Source organism: Armigeres subalbatus, chromosome 3 (genome assembly GCF_024139115.2).
Source record: "Armigeres subalbatus isolate Guangzhou_Male chromosome 3, GZ_Asu_2, whole genome shotgun sequence".
Classification (NCBI taxonomy): Eukaryota; Metazoa; Arthropoda; class Insecta; order Diptera; family Culicidae; genus Armigeres; species Armigeres subalbatus.
In genome coordinates, this window is record NC_085141.1 from 10914276 (window position 1) to 10931385 (window position 17110).

Sequence of the window (17110 nt, forward strand, 5' to 3'; positions counted from 1 at the left end):
CTGCTCGGAAGCCTCGTTTCTTCGAAATACATTTTTCCAGGGGCTCGGAAGCCTCCTTTCAAGAGGCTCGGAAGCCTCCTTTCAAAAGGCTCGGAAGCCTCCTTTCAAGAGGCTCGGAAGCCTCCTTTCAAGAGGCTTGGAAGCCTCCTTTCAAGAGGCTCGGAAGCCTCCTTTGAAGAGGCTCGGAAGACTCCTTTCAAGAGCCTCGGGAGCCGGCTTTCAAGAGGCTCGGAAGCCTCCTTTCAAGAGGCTCGGAAGCCTCCTTTGAAGAGGCTCGGAAGACTCCTTTCAAGAGCCTCGGAAGCCTGCTTTCAAGAGGCTCGGAAGCCTCCTTTCAAGATGCTCGGAAGCCTCCTTTCCAGAGGCTCGGAAGCCTCCTTTCCAGAGGCTCGGAAGCCTCCTTTCCAGAGGCTCGGAAGTCTCCTTTCAAGAGGCTCGGAAGGCTCCTTCCAAGAGGCTCGGAAGCCTCCTTCCAAGGGGCTCGGGAGCCTCCTTTCAAGAGGCTCGGAAGCCTTCTTCCAAGCGGCTCGGAAGCCTCCTTCCAAGCGGCTCGGAAGCCTCCTTCCAAGCGGCTCGGAAGCCTCCTTCCAAGAGGCTCGGAAACCTCCTTCCAAGCGGCTCGGAAGCATCCTTCCAAGCGATTCGGAAGCCGCCTTTCAAGAGGCTCGGAAGCCTTCTTTCAGGAGGCTCGGAAGCCTCCTTCCAAGAGGCTCGGAAAACTCCTTCCAAAATGCTCGGAAGCCTCCTTACAAGAGGCTCGGAAGCCTCCTTTCAAGAGGCTCGGAAGCCTCCTTTCAAGAGGCTCGGAAGCCTCCTTTCAAGAGGCTCGGAAGCCTGCTTCCAAGAGGCTCGGAAGCCTCCTTCCAAGAGGCTCGGAAGCCTCCTTCCAAGAGGCTCGGAAGCCTCCTTCCAAGAGGCTCGGAAGCCTCCTTCCAAGAGGCTCGGAAGCCTCCTTCCAAGAGGCTCAGAGCCTCCTTCCAAGAGGCTCGGAAGCCTCCTTCCAAGAGGCTCGGAAGCCTCCTTCCAAGAGGCTCGGAAGCCTCCTTCCAAGAGGCTCGGAAGCCTCCTTCCAAGAGGCTCGGAAGCCTCCTTCCAAGAGGCTCGGAAGCCTCCTTCCAACAGGCTCGGAAGCCTCCTTCCAAGAGGCTCGGAAGCCTCCTTCCAAGAGGCTCGGAAGCCTCCTTCCAAGAGGCTCGGAAGCTTTGTTCCTAGAGGCTCGGAAGCATCCAATGGTCTTGTGGGATGCTTCAATCAATTTGATTCAGAAAGTTTCACAAAATGAAAACTTCAGACAATTTTTTAGTTTTGTGGTTTGTTTTTAAGATATCTTTTGAAATACGCCTATTTTCATTCACAGCGAAAATAAAACAGGGGGTACCTCAATGAAAGCATAAGTTTGAAGGGGTACCTCTCAGGAAAAAGGTTGAGAACTGCTGCTTCAGATTAATGAACAGTGGTTGATCTTAAACCAGTATAAGGATGAAGGAAAGAATGACATAAATAATAAAGTAGGTATGATGCCATAATAAGATCAGTATGTGCATCCAATCAGCGACTGGCATATGCGAAATTGTTAGATTCTTATACAGAAAATGTAAGCTCACAAACAAATTTTATAAGAAAAGCTAGCAAAATTGTAAAATCTAATACAATATTTGTATAAGAATCTATAGAATATGCCCAGTTCTTATACAGGTTTTGGTAGGTTCTTCTACAGAAGTGTAAGAAAATCTAACCTTCACCGGTTGGGTGTGTAACAATAGTAGAGATAAACAAAAAAACCCAGATTAATCCACCTAGCGTTGGTGGTGCCTTTCTCGCATTTAGTTAAGACACCAACCTTATATGGCGCTTCTATAGTTCGATGTACCATTTTCTTCATAACTTTTAAACGCAATGACCGATCGTTATAAAATTCAATAGTGATCAACAAGGCTTTGTCCCCTGTCGAATGAAACTTGTTGCGAGAAAATCGGTTAAGGATTACTATACAAAAAGTTGTCTAATGTTTTTTATAGCTTTTGTGCACACACATACACACACACATACACACGGACAGACAGACATGTGCTCAGCTCGTCGAGCTGAGTCGATTGGTATATAATACTATGGGTCTCCGAGGCTTCTATAAAAAGTTCGTTTTCGGAGTGAAATGATAGCCTTTCGGTACAACTTAGTTGTACGAGAAAGGCAAAAATGATTCACTACATCCAAAACATGTAGTCAAGGTAAAATATGTCTCAAGAACTGAAAATAGATTGAGCAAAAAATAGAGATCAGGAAAAAAGCAATGAAGAACATAAACGATATTATTATTATCTTTATTAAAGAGATTTGCAACCCTAGGCTGGCTCTCCTCTGAAACACAGGGTGGCCAGTGAGTCGGGAAATGCGGGAATTGAAAGTCCATGCGGGAAATGCTGGACAAAGTCGGTAATTTCTTGAAATAATACAAAAATTCGGGAAAAAGTCATCAGTCGTTCTTTTCATTAAATCGTGGATAACTATTCTAGTGTAAAACTGTTTAAAATACATAAGTTTTTCCACGTAACGTTCGAAACTATTTGACATATCCGGTTTAGTCAATTGTATAATGATAGTAATAAACCAGAATTCTTTAATGTCGAGTCTAAGGCTCTTCTCAATAGTTATGATGGAAAGCAACATGCCACCTACGTTTCAGCAGTTTTCTAAGACCAAGGATATTCTCTTGAATTGAAAGCGACTCGAGTTTTGTCTGGAGACTTGTCGACAGTAGTCCAGTAAATATATCCAATTATGTTCTGTTTCACACATCTTAAGAATTTCTGGGCATTCGTTGTTAATATCTTAATTTTGCCAGATGGTAATGCTGTACAGGAGAAGTGATTTAGATCAATGAACAGTGTTTGATCGTAAACCAGCTTAAGGATGAAGGAAGGACTGGCATAAATAATAAATTATGATGCCATAATAAGATCAGGATGTGTAGCAATAGTAGGAATAATCATATCAATAATACATCACTGGCCAAGATAATATAAGTTTCAAGAACTAAAATAGATTAAGGAAAAAAATAGTGATAGGCAACAAGCAATGAAAAACATGAAGGTGATTTTTTTATTAAAGTTAGTTTAAGAGATGAATCACTATAATGAAGATAAAAAAGGATATGCAGCCCTAGGCTGGCTTATCTCTGAAGTTTGAAGGTGTTGCAGAAGATTGATGCCACAATATTGGCAGACGCAAACATGTTATTCTCTCAACGTATTCTTTAAGGTGACTCGGGGAGGCACTAAACACCGTGTTATTTTTCCTATCTTTCGTCTTTTTCTAGCATTATCACCTCGCAACTTTGGAGCGGCGTATTTCGGGTTTCAGTTGTTTGATGTAACTGTAAATGTATCAGCATGTAGATTACGAGTAAGCACGCGTCGGTGATACTTTTTCAAAATCATATTTGTTGTAGCAAAAAAGTTAAGCTTTCAATGATGAAAATTATGACGATTTGATGATTGTTAGTGCTTCCCGTGTCACCTTAATATATTTAAAGTTAACTCTATACCAACACTTGAAAAGGGCGTAACAGCCAACCTTTTCTTCTCCACGATTGCTCGTCTACATACATAGACAAAGAACTAAAAAGAATAAAGTTCGGCTGTTACTCCTTTTTCAAATGTCGGTCTAGAACTATCGACTTTTAAAATAGAGGTTTCAAAAATTAACCCTAAATTAGCCAAAGAATCGACTGAGACAATGAAACTAAATAAATTTATGACAGAAAACGTCAATTAAAAGCACTTTTAGAATAAAATATAACCATTGGCGATTTTTGTTTTGAAATTAGAATAGAAATTTTTATTTTTATTCTTCAAAATTATATCGGGAATTTTCCAAAAAATATCGGGAAATATGCGGGAATTTAAAAAGGGAAGTTAAGTGGTCACCCTGCAAACATGAAGGCTTTGAAGCAGCTTTGGAAGCTAAAACATGATTCCATGAACCATACATTCAGGGTCTGCCGTTCATCCCGGTCCATCGATACATGACTCACCTCTCGGACCTCTGAAGGTAGATACCTGCTCATTCAACAGGACCACGTTCAGTCTCGCTAGCGACTCTAACAGGATATTACCTCTGGCGTATCCCAGAACCGGGATCCCCAGTGCCCACGCATTGAAGTCACCTGCTACTACTTATGGTTTCAAACCAGTTAGTGCGCCTACAAGACTATCTAGAGTACTGCTCTGTGTACCATACAGGCGGACAGTAGCAGCTACAAAAGTAAACACCTTTTAGCTTGGCTATAACGAAACCCTCATCGTCAGGAGATGAAACTGGGTTGTCCTGGATTGTATATTCACGCATGTCCAGATTGACACGTGTCCGCAATCCAACTGCCGTTCCCAGCAGGGATGCAATACAGGTCCGTCCGATAGCAGGGCAAAACTGATGTTGTCTTGTTCTCATATACCGACCGTTGTAGCAACGCTTGCGCTACCTCGCAGTGGTTGAGATTCAATTACCTGCATGTCTGAACCCGTTTGGAAGCCGGATAGGCCAGCCCACCGGATGGATGTGTTGCTTATCCAGCACCTTCTCGACATCAGCCAAGGGTACTTGGAATGTAGCAACCTGCGTTTCCGTTCGACCCTTCTTAAATCGAATCGCGGTATCCTGGATTTTGACGCCACACTGATCTCTCAGTGCAGCCACCAGGACTACTGAACTACTGTTTTACTGTTTTATACGCAGCACTGTTTTGCGCAGAATCATCTCACCCTTCTGCGTGCTGCGGATGCAGTTGCAGGCCTGATAGCGGGTGTGAAATTTACCTCATTTAAATTTACGATAGTGTGAAATTTACCTCATTCATATTAACGGGGTTCATCTCTTAATTCGAACTTCTGGTTACTCTATGAGCATTAGGGTGCCAAATTATCAGATTGCTAGGCAATGTTTATTGCACTGAGGTTTATTTATACGCGGTTATTATTACACGGTACCCAATTCAAAACACCACGTGCAAAGATCAAGAAAACTGATAATGAAGAAACACGATTCATGTCATTGCGGAACTTTTTTTGAACAGGATTTTTTATCGGGTTTTTGAAATCGTTTTTTTTTTAACGTCGTTTTTTTTTTAAACACCGTTTATTTTTACGCGGTTTTGATTTACATTGAAAAAGATCGACGTAAAAAAAAACCTTTGTGTATTGATCTTAAGTGAAATAGATAATCCTGATTTGTAAGTTGGAGTAAGTAAGTTGTAAGTTGGTTGTAAGTTGGAGTTGGAGTTTGAAAACAAATCAAGAAATTACGTGAATAATGTAAAAAAAGGAGTTGTTATATTGACATACTGTTTTATTCAATAAATTACATGGTTCTTCTATGTAATTTAAACCAAGAATAGAAAGAAAAGTTCTTATTAATTTTGAGCTCCCCTAAATCATGTCTGAATTAGCTCAAATTTTGCATAGGCTACGAGAATGTTTACGTATCGTCCGGTTCTAAAATTCGATGATAAAAAATTTCTTCATCTGAAAAAAAATTCAAAGTTCCAAAAATGTTCTAAGAAAAAAATATTTTTTTTATTTTAAATAACATTAGATCTTGAAGTTTCATACATTTTTAAGTTATTGGCTTCGAAAACAAAAATTGAGAAAATTTTCATGGGTAAAATTTTACAACTTTGATGCATTTTAGGCACCCCTGAATCATGTCCGATTGAGCTCAAATTTTCAGGTCATATTTCGGGGTAATGAAACTTGTGAGCAATGTCGTTTTTTGAAATTCGATAACAAATTTTTTTCCCATTCCATTGGCACCCTAATGAGGATCACATAACCCGGTTCCTGAGTGCTCTCTTAGCTGTTTTGTTTTGATTTTGGGTTTTCTTACACAATGTTCCATTTTTCTTTTCTCCAATCCACGCGCTAAATGACGTTTGAACACTTTTTAATTTGTAGGATGTTAAAACCATCGGAGTTCAAATTAAAAAGTGTTCAACGGCCATAATAACCGGGGGTCCACGGTATAGTCAGTCATGCAAGCACCTGCTGATTTCGAAACATTAAAAAAAAAAACAATCAAACTTTATACAGTAGGGAAAGGTAGGCTTGATCCCTTGGGAGAATTGATCCTCCCTTGCCTTACCGAGAACTAAATCAGTTTTGGTTCAAATCAAAGTTAATTATCTATTTCCGGGGATTAAACCACACGACTCCACACGACTATTAAAACGTTAATATATTAATATGTGTACATACATTAATATTGCCGCCAGACATTCTAAATCCTCACGCTCCTCTAATGTGAAAGTGTACTATACACATGTGGAAGTGTTAGCTTGAGAAATGGATTGCGAGTGATTTGACTATGCGTCCAATTTGGGAATCTCAAGCTCGTTCAGTACCCTCTAGGTTGCGAAGGCCGAAGGTCCTTCGTAGCTTAGTTGGTTAAACCACCAGTCTAGTGTACTGTAGGGTCATGGGTTCGAGTCCCATCGAAGGGAAAGTGGTTACCTCCAATACATTTTCCAAATCAATATCTTCCACATAATGTACATATTCACATATGAGTTTTCACAACATTGTAAATGAATGTCCGAGTCGTGTGGTTTAATCCCCGAAAATAGACAATTAACTTTGATTTGAACCAAAACTGATTCAGTTCTCGGTAAGACAAGGGAGGATCAATTCTCCCAAGGGATCAAGCCTACCTTCCCCTACTGTATAAAGTTTGATTGTTTTTTTTTAAATGTTTCGAAATCAGCAGGTCTCCTGCTTGCATGACTGACTATACCGTGGACCCCCGGTTATTATGGCCGTTGAACACTTTTTAATTTGAACCCCGATGGTTTTAACATCCTACAAATTAGAAAGTGTTCAACGGCCAACGGCCGACGGCGGTCCTTCGTAGCTTAGTTGGTTAAAGCACCAGTCTAGTGTACTGTAGGGTCATGGGTTCGAGTTGTCCCATCGGAAGGAAAGTGGTTACCTCCAATACATTTTCCAAATCAATATTTTCCACATAATGTACATATTCACATATGAGTTTTCACAACATTGTAAATTAAAGCAGTTTTGTTGTAACGTATTTTTTATAATAGATCCTCTACACAAATGGTCAGGGTTCTGCCAAATCGCACCAAGCGACTTTTCGACTGATATTTGTTGAATACGATATCCTCAGTAATGGCGTTGAGCGATGTCCGATGCGATTTGTGATCAATTGAATCTACTACAAGGAAAGATTGGCAAAACATTTTTCATTGGCATTTGGTGCGATTTGGCAAACCTCGATCATATGATCGTTATGTGGCGAGTTATTTTTTGGATTGACAACCTTATTTATTCTGATGGACGGCTTTGGACTTTAAGTTGTTACCTCAATATGGGGAGACTTGATCCCTCATTACGAAAAGTTCGGCGAAAAATTAAATTTGTTCTCAAGCGGCTAATTTTTTGTAGATTTGACAGATGTAATGAAGGATTTCCTTGAAAACAAAATTATTAAGTAGATATCTTCGAAAGGGGATCGAGTGTCCACAATTTTGAAGATTGCATGCGCTGTCGAATTCCATATTGCATTTGCATATTGAATTGTTTGCAATTCCATATTGAATTGTTCATAAATGCGCACAGGAAGTCGGGAAATCTGCGTATTTTGAAGAAAAAATATTTAAAAGTTCAGATAGCACCTTTCTACTTTTATTAAAGCAAGTTCTTAGAGAGAGAACAATTCCGTCCGAATATTTTCAAATTCGACTGTTTACAGCACTCCAAAGAATTGATTGTGTATCAATAACAACAACCATTTACAGACTATCACGACTATCACTATCCGTAAAGTTGAATAATATATTTCTTGTAGATTATGTGCGAAAACCGCGTAAGTTTATTTATCCTTGGTTGCGATACATTGGAAATGAGAAAAGGGGATCAAGTTGCCACAGTCTCTCCTATCAACTGCACTGTTGGCGGTTCAATATGAAATTTGCTAAAAAGAATCCACGTGTCTCGAACCCTCAACTTTCTGCGATCCAATTGGAGGGCGATATATTAAATACGTAAGGGATCCCCATAGTAATTTTGCTGTAAGGAATATGAGAAAATAAAAGCCCCACTTTCCTCCCAACATCCACTTCGGTCAATACTTTAAAATTTTCCAAAATATATAAATATATATAATTTTCCAAAAATATATACGAGCCAGCCTAGGGCTGGAAGTCTCCTTAATAATGATTAAAAAAAAATATTTAAAATTGCATAAATGTAGAAAATTCCGATATGAAAAATTGTGAATTTTTATTTCGATAACTTTTGAATTTGTAGACGATTCACATAATTTTTGTGTCGTTTTCTACCAAAACTATCCGTGTTGTTCCAATCGCACTAAAAAAATCCAAACTTTCGAAATTTACACAGGGATCGTAATTTACACTCATTCTCACGAGAAGAGAATGCTCATTCCCGCAGATCTTCGTCGAGAAATCATTTTTCGGGAAAAAATAGGTCTTATGAGTTGGAACCATATTTCGCTTACTTCCATTGATTTGCTCGCAGGGGATAAAAAAAAGAGGGCAATACTATTTTATTTAGTCAATGAGTAGATGAAAGTTAGCATGCACGATTTTTGTTTCTCCTTCGAGTTCTTTCTAGAAAAAAGTGGTGAGTGAAAGATGTTTTCCGCTATCAAATCTATATAATAAAAATGAAATGGTCTGTGTTCGTATCCGCATAACTCGAAAACGGATGGACGGATTTTCTTCATTCCTTCAGCAAATATGTTCGATATCGTTTCCGACGGGTTTATATGATATTACCTCTTGCGAAAATCACGAGTAGCGTTGAATAATTCGTAAAAAACTAAAATTAAGATTTGTATGGAAATTTCGCATGGGAAGTTCACAACGCCCATTTCCGCCTACTATGCAGGACAACGTCTGCCGGGTCGACTAGTTACCAAATAATAATTCCCCTTCGACCCATAAACGCTTGATTTCTTCTCATCGAAATTGCAATTGAATCTGAAAGTCACTATTTGGTCACTTTTTCTACTACTGAAAGTCACTATTTGGTCCCTATTTTCGTCAGCTTTGGCCACTAGATAAAGTTATTATTTTGAGCGGCATTGATCGCTATCAGCGAGTTTACTTCCTCGCCCATGCCAACGTGTTTTTCATCGCTTCTCATGGCCCTCAGTAAAGCCGCGAGCTTTTGCCCGTGACAATAATTGCCTCGCCTCTGTTTCTTCAACTACGGCTATTGAAAGGTGGCCATCGCTCCTTTATAGACATAAGCCGTTTTCTTTGCGGCTTCCTTTTCCGCTCTTTTCGCTTTTTTGGGGTTCACGACCCCCCTCATGGAAGGCCTTTCTCTCTGCGATTTTCAGCACCCTGTTTTTGGTGGAGACGCTTGCCCTTGCAGTTCCTTAGGGTCAGCCGTTTTCCTGACCTTCTCCCTACGTATGACCGTATCCTTTCCCACAGGTGGTACTGGCTTCTTGGCACTAGCTCCATTATGCTCGGCTTCCAACCCGACCTTACTAAGCTTAGAAGTGGCACCGCCAGCTGTTTTTCCTCAGTAAGGAACCGAATCTTCAATGCGGATCTTTCGTTCCTCCAACCTTCATTCCTGCTTTGCCTCCCTGCTGTATTCCACGCGGTTATCCAGAAAGGACTTGATCACGTCCGAGATGTTCGTGGTCAGCTCCATTTTCTGACCTCCGCGCTCCCAGCTTTCGTAGAATCCCACTGAAGTAGGTAGTCGCCTTTGTTCTCCTATGGTGATCTATGCTTGCCGATGTAGCAGGGAGGCCATGCGAGGGATGACACTTGCGTGTTCAGTGCCAGATCAGCGCTTGTCAGAAATTTTAACCTGATTCTACTCTCACCCAGTTGACAAAACAAAGTTTTAATGGCGTGCTACAAGGCCCACTCGCCGTTTCAGGTCGGTGTCATGCGGTTTTACTAAGAGAGTAGAATGTCTCGACTACCAAAAAATCCAAAATATAGCAATAACCAAAGCAAAGTCTATTAACGCGCGCTGCCAGAACCGTATGTTTGCCTTTCTCGTATTTTTTTCTTTATTATTAAGGTTTTTAGCCCCTCAGAGAACCGTAATTGAGACTTAACTGGCACCAGTCTCAAATCGCTGTTTAGCGCTCCCGGGGTGGGACTTCATATTGTCAGTTTTCAATATTTAACAAACCGAGCCTGACGACATGAAGTAAAAGTAAAGTAAAAGTAAAACGATATAAGGTAAGAAGTATAACACCTTCGAATAAAAACTCGCTTGCCGTTCACAACAAGGGTTGGACTGCGTCAGCGATCCAGGACCATGCGAGCTCCGGAAGGTTAAAATATTTAACCACGCCACAAAATATTGATAAGTTTATCTTTCGAACGATATGTAAACTTTAAAATTCGGTTGTATTTTGACTTTTATATAAGCATTTACATGTCTGGGTCAATATGACCCTAACATCTTATTCATAACATTTTTGTGGGGTTTCCTGGTACAATTTTAAATTATTTGTTCATGTCGAATGTTTTATTTCCATAAAATATTAAAAATTAAGAAATTGCAGAACTTCCGGTTCATCAGTTAGAATGTTATTCTACTCGTAGTAGAAGAAATGCAGATGCCCGATGCACCCAATCGAACCTTAAAAAAACAGCAGAAATTCAAGCAAGAAACCTGTCAAGTAGATACTCCAAGTGAGCGTTGGTTCTATTTCTCATGGTCGGTTATCCTTGTTTTTATATGACGAAAATTGATTCTATTTTTTTTTGTTTCACCAAATTTTGTCTAGAAAATTATTTTGAGCTTTTTAGTGAAATGTCTTCACTTGTCATAAGACGAGTTTGTACAATCCCATTGAATTCCACCACTTAATTGTATCTTGAAAGATACAATTAAGTGGTGGAATTCAATGGGATTGTACAAACTCGTCTTATGGCAAGCAAATTTTGTCGTTTGTTTCTTGTTGTGTTGTTTAGAGAGGATAAATTTACTTAACCTGAATAAAATAAAAGTGCATTTAAACCAACGATTCACGGGATGTTAACATTCAAATTCGAATATCCCGCCCCATAATAAATACAGGGAGGCCAACATTTGTGGAAAACATCGCTAGGTATGATACTACCTTCAGAGTTGTCTTACACAGTTGACAAAAAATCTGCTCTTTCATTTTTCACAACTTTTAACAAAAAAAAATCATTCAGTGAGTGCAACTAATGGCAGTAAAATAAAATTTCCACAAAGAATTTGAAAATGTTCCAAAAAAATATAAAATTGCCAATAAAGAAATCTGGATATAAGCAACAAATAAATATAAAGTTTCCACAGATAATACAAAATTTCCATAAACAATTAAGAATGTTTCACAAAACAAAAATAAATAAACACTTTTAAAAGCAAAAATTTCAATTAAAAAAAAATAATTTTTCATGAAGAATTCAAAATGTTCCATTGAAAAAAAAAACACAAAATTTCCATAAATAAATTAATATTAGCAATAAACAAAACTTTCCACAAAATGAATTTTTTTTTCTATGAAAAATAAAAAAAAATTACCAAATAATCAATAAGGCCGTTACAAATATTTAATTAAGGTACAGTGGGGCAAGTGGGTAAAGGAAATCGTATATTTCATGTTCATCAAGTCATAAAAGTTGAAGATAATATTGAAATTGATCATATTTATGACATAACGAATCATCTATCCAATCTTTATATGCCTGCGAACAAGATCTTTGAGAAATACTTTTAGGATACAAAATATTTGGAAAACAAAAAAATCGGTTTCAATTTTTCACTTGCCCCACATGTGGGGTAAGTGAAAAAATGATTTTAAAAGAGGATTTTTCAATATAAGAACACATTTTCTGTTCATATATTTCATGCAAATGATAATTATACTGAATAGAGCAAAACTGTGATCTGTTGTGATGCTTTTTGACACTTCATGGAAGTCAAAGGGCACTAGAGTGCCTCCATTAAATGATTTTTATATTTTTATGTTTTCTTTACTTGATTTTTTTGAGATCTAATATCTCATCTCCATTTGTGTCTAACACTACTTTCTATTTCAGGTTTATAGTAAGATAATGAACCTTGGCGATAATGCAGAGAAATTATCTTTGAAATATTCATCAAACCTGGAATCATATTGTGTTTCATTAACAATTAACATTAACACTTATGGTTTCAGTAGAAGAGTCTACATTACCAAATAAATAAATTTTATAAATTTCAACTAAATAAATCATAATTGTTGATTTATTCGCAATAGTAGTGATTCTTGTATTTAAGCTATATAAATAAAATTTTTCACGAATTATTTATCAAACGTGGATTATTTAAAACACTGACACGCTTGGCACTTTGGGTTCCTGATTTAGTATTACTACGCATCACTGTAATATCCAAAAGCCTTCGAATGAGTTCAAATTAGTATCATTTGTTTATATACGCTTAATAAAAATTATTTGAGTTTGGAAAAATAGAGAAATGCATTCAGTGTCGGAAAATTTTCACTTGCCCCACCCATGGTAAAAAACAGGCAACGCAATAAAATATTTTTTTCAAAATTTATGATGTTCATGTCAATATTTTTGTGGCTGGAATTCAAAACTACAAAGAAAACCAACTTATATATAAAGTTGATTAAATTTTCCATGAACAATAAACGCTTCTAAAGAAGGGGTCATCTATGAAAAAAATGCTCAGTTTTATTGCTTTTTTATATTTCTTTACGGAAATTTTCATTTTTTTATTGTTCTTTATTATTTTTTTGTGAAGAGTTTTATTTGTTTGGTGTAAAAAAAGTATTTATTTTATGGAAAATTCAGTAGTTGATTTTATATATTGATTTATATAAGGATATTTGTTTTTTTTCAATGGAACGTTTCTATTTTTTCATGGATTATTTTAAAAGACTATTATTCTTCCATTTACTTCCACTATTCACTTTTTATGTATCAACAAACAGATATATATTTCCCTGTCCATGGATAAGGGGCTTGACGTTGATATTTCAAGTGTCTTAAAAAGATTTTTATTTTATTTTTATTTTTGTTGTTTAATAGAGTGCTTTTTTCAAACAAAGGTTAAGTTCAACACTAAATTAAAAAATTAAGATATTTTTCCATTTTTTATATCTCCTTCACAAGAATATCGTTATTTTAATGGTAATGGTTTGAAAATAAGCTCCGTAGAGAAACTTTTATCACATCTTACTTAAATAAGGTCAACAGTTATACCAAACACTTGAGGTACCATGCCTCCAAGTTAACTAATGGCTAGTGTCGCACGATCTAACAACAACTGCCTATTGGTAAATTTGGAGGTGCCGGCAGGGCTCAGTAGGGGTCTAACTAACATAACTCTAATACTAACAAGACCCTGAAACAAACGCTTATCCAAATAGCATACATCTATTTATACTTGTAGTAGTAGCTAACAATAATTCATTTTGTACCCGTATACTGCCATCATACGTATGTTTGTCCCATGTTTGCTGGGATTCCCTATATACATGGGACAGTTATGCGTATAACGGCAGTATAGCTGAAGTAGAAGTAGAATTTTAGTAGTGAAAAGTAGAATTTGTAGATTTACTAATTTGGCATTGGAGATAGTGAATGTATCTATTATATCTTCTCGATAATCTTTTTATTTTAGTCTCTCTAGCTGCATGGATCAACGCAAAAAAACTGTTTCTCTCTTCCTTCTATTAGGTTAGTTAGAAAAATTAGCGGATATATAGGGGACATGACTTAGTGTTTCTCGTATTAAGACAAATTCGCTGACCTTTACCTTATAATAAAATAAATGACCGATAGTAAAATAAATGACTGAAATTTAATGATATCAAATAAATAATAAAAAACGAAAATAAATACATGACCATCGGTGGACAGAAAGACAAGAGACAGAGTTCTGTTTAGAATAGTTAATTGAGACCATTGCACTCACAAGATAGAGAATAACTAGTACCACTATTATTGCTACAAGACTAATAACTTGACCACTTACGGAAATGAGGATAGACCATATGATGCGTTCATCCACTATTATATTGAATATTGTATACCCTGAATCTGAATAACTGAATTTTAGACCTCATTATTTTAATAAATAATAAAGGTTTGAATATTAGAAAAGGGAATAGAACTTGACCAAAAAAAAGCAATTACGGAACAACTGGACAGACATTTTGTATAATGATCACTATTAGACTACTGAAACTTTAACATATGACATTACTGTGACTGATAGGATACAATTAACTCGACGACGTATTGACAAACATCCGATACTCAACCGTGTTAAAATAAGGGAAGCTCTTCAATGTGTCCATTTATTACAATAGTACTTAAATTAATCTATTTTGAAATTACCCTACCAGAATGATATCATTTCATCTTTATTCGAAATTGTTACTTGGAAATGGCAACAGTACCACCCGTTGTCAACATAGACTACTATTAGGTATTGAATGTCGGCTCCAAGTAACTAATAATTAAATTTACATGTTAACTACTTATTCAGAAAACATCTATGTACATGTTGAGCTTCCATTATTTGTTCGGTTTATAATTGACAGACTGTAGATAGAAAAAATAATGTATCGGTATGATCACAATACAAACCCAGGCCGCAGTGACCTAGTGAGCAACATAGCTTGAGTCGTCTGCTAGTATTGTGTATCACATGGAGAGCCCAGCCGAGATACCAGTCTATTAAGACTACAACTGGTCAACTCTCGAAAAAAAAAAAAAAATCGACAAACAGATATATATTTCGTTTCCTACTTGGAAACTTCTTCAGTATTTGTTATCGAGTCGATAACAAACACTGAAGAAGTTTCCAAGTAGGAAACGAAATACGTATCTGTTTGTTGATACATAAAAAGTGAATAGTGGAAGTAAATGGAAGAATAATAGTCTTTTAACCTTGTAGCATTTCCCCTAAGACGCTCTAAAATAATTAATCATGGATTATTTTTATAATTGCAATTTTTGCTTTCGAAAGTGCTAATTTATTTTTGCTTTGTGGAAAATTCCCAATTTTTTATGGAAATTTTGCATTCTCAAGGTAATTTTTTTTGCTAACTGTGCAGGACAAATCTGACTACCTTAACATTTGATTGTTAAATTTAATGCGTCGTAATACGTTATCAATTTTGTAGGTCTATGAAGGTAATATGAATGAAAATGTTGCATCATAATTATGCCAATCCTTATCTGTCCAAAAGCAACAAAAATATCATTTTTGCTCTTTTGTATATACAGTCCCAAATCATACAATATGAGATTACAGATTTTTTTTATTTTGCTCTGGTTATATGACTGGGGCATTGTACCGCCAAACTGATAACCTGTTCCACAGCCACACTTTTCTGGTCATCTTTTACAATGATTCTACATAATCTTTGTTCAGGTTCTAATAATACTACCGTTTCCATTGTACAGGAAAATCCCCTTCACCGCCCCCACCCACGGTGGTGCCGATTTCGCCTCAGCATGCTACTGCTGGAGGTAATCTCTGGCACGGTTCGGTCGAAACTAGCACCGATACGTTGGTTCCGCTGGATCAGTACTCTTCCCCGAAAAGGATTATCCAGCTAAGCGAGAGCAGCGGTGAAGACGATGGCCCCTCGCGTATCGTCAAGGATGTAAAAGAGGACGACGGCGACGATGAGGACGAGGAAGACGGTGGTTACAATCGGGAAAATAGTATTAGTTTAGATCTAGCAAGTAACGGTAGACATGACGAGATCCACGAAGACTTGGCAGCCGGCAGAAGCGGCTTTGCTACTAGTACTACTTTGAATACTACTCAGACTGGTGATAGCAACGGATGTGATTTATTTAGTGATAGTATGGATAAAGATAGGGTAAGAAGTATGAAACAATGTTTTAATTCATTATATTAATTATATAACACTTTAATCATTCTAGAAGAAATACAATCAAGGAAGTGAAATTAATCAAACCCCTATACCAAAAGATCAAACCGACAGTGGTCGGGTGCGAAACGTAGTAGCTGATTTGCATCGAGTACCGGCCCAGTCGGTATCCCTAGTGAATGGTTCCGTTGCAAATTACAGCAAACTACGTAGTTCTAATCCCATGGACGAAAGCATCATCATGCAGCCACAGTTCCAGCATTTGGAAATCAATGGCAAATCATCGACTAGTGAAAACAGCATTCAGCACCAATCACAAATTAGCCATCAACATCAGTCACAACAGCAGCACACATCTTCTCACTATCAACCGCAAAACCAGCGACGAAGACGCAACTCATCAAACTCGAAAAACGACATGAGCCCCAACAAGCCTACCAATGGAAGGTGATACGGTTCAGAAATCCGATACTGTATCGATACTAACCACGTTTTCTTCCACATTTCAGTATATCCCCAAGTGCCACAAACTCTCGCTTTTCGACGCCGGGTGCCCGCTCACTGCCACTAACCCCACCGAGCGTGCCATTCTCGATCCAAACTCCACCGGCAGCCGCACTGTCCTGCCCGGACGGTCTTGCCCATGCTCTGTCGGAGCAGAACCTACGGCTGCAGCAGATCGTCTATGAGAATAGAGTAAGTAGCTAATCTCCATCCCTTCATTCAGGGCGATACTAAACTTTACCCTTTATTTCGCAGCTGCGAGAGGAAGCCCTGCAACGTGAGCTTTATGCCACTCGATTAGCTCTACTGGAGAAAACCTGCCACCATTGCAGCAACCAACAATACGGTAATGATGATCCGGTATGTGCGAATCAATTTTAAATTGTAGATAAAAAAATCACAAATCTAAAACGTGAGTCCAAGAGAACATTTTACAAAAAATTGTGGAAAATATGATTGATCTAAGCAAAATATGACTAATCAAATAAATTCGAAACTATTATGTTCCTTATTAGCTTAAATGTCACTGTATAAGCTTACTAAACAATCTACTTCTATGCTCTATTTAGTTCTTTTTACTGTTTTCCTTTTCTTCCATTGGCTATACTTTCTATCGCCCATCGTTATCTTTCCGAACCGTTTCACTATTTCACCTTGTTGATACCTAGTAGCTTTCTTATTGTTATCATCATCACTTTGATCA

The 17110-nt window shown here is 37.7% G+C and overlaps 1 protein-coding gene across 12 annotated transcripts in view; it reads left to right on the forward strand.

Annotated features, from left to right (window-relative positions):
- Positions 1-17110, forward strand: part of LOC134220025 (myotubularin-related protein 3) — a 136446-nt gene that overhangs the window by 107699 nt on the left and 11637 nt on the right. For 11 of the 12 annotated variants that reach the window (XM_062698957.1, XM_062698955.1, XM_062698956.1 and 8 more), the window contains 4 exons: positions 15467-15891; positions 15956-16350; positions 16413-16599; positions 16663-16767. In XM_062698957.1, coding sequence (XP_062554941.1) covers positions 15467-15891; positions 15956-16350; positions 16413-16599; positions 16663-16767 — 1112 coding nt within the window. The remainder of the gene's footprint in view (positions 1-15466; positions 15892-15955; positions 16351-16412; positions 16600-16662; positions 16768-17110) is intronic. The other variant, XM_062698964.1, reaches the window with a different exon arrangement.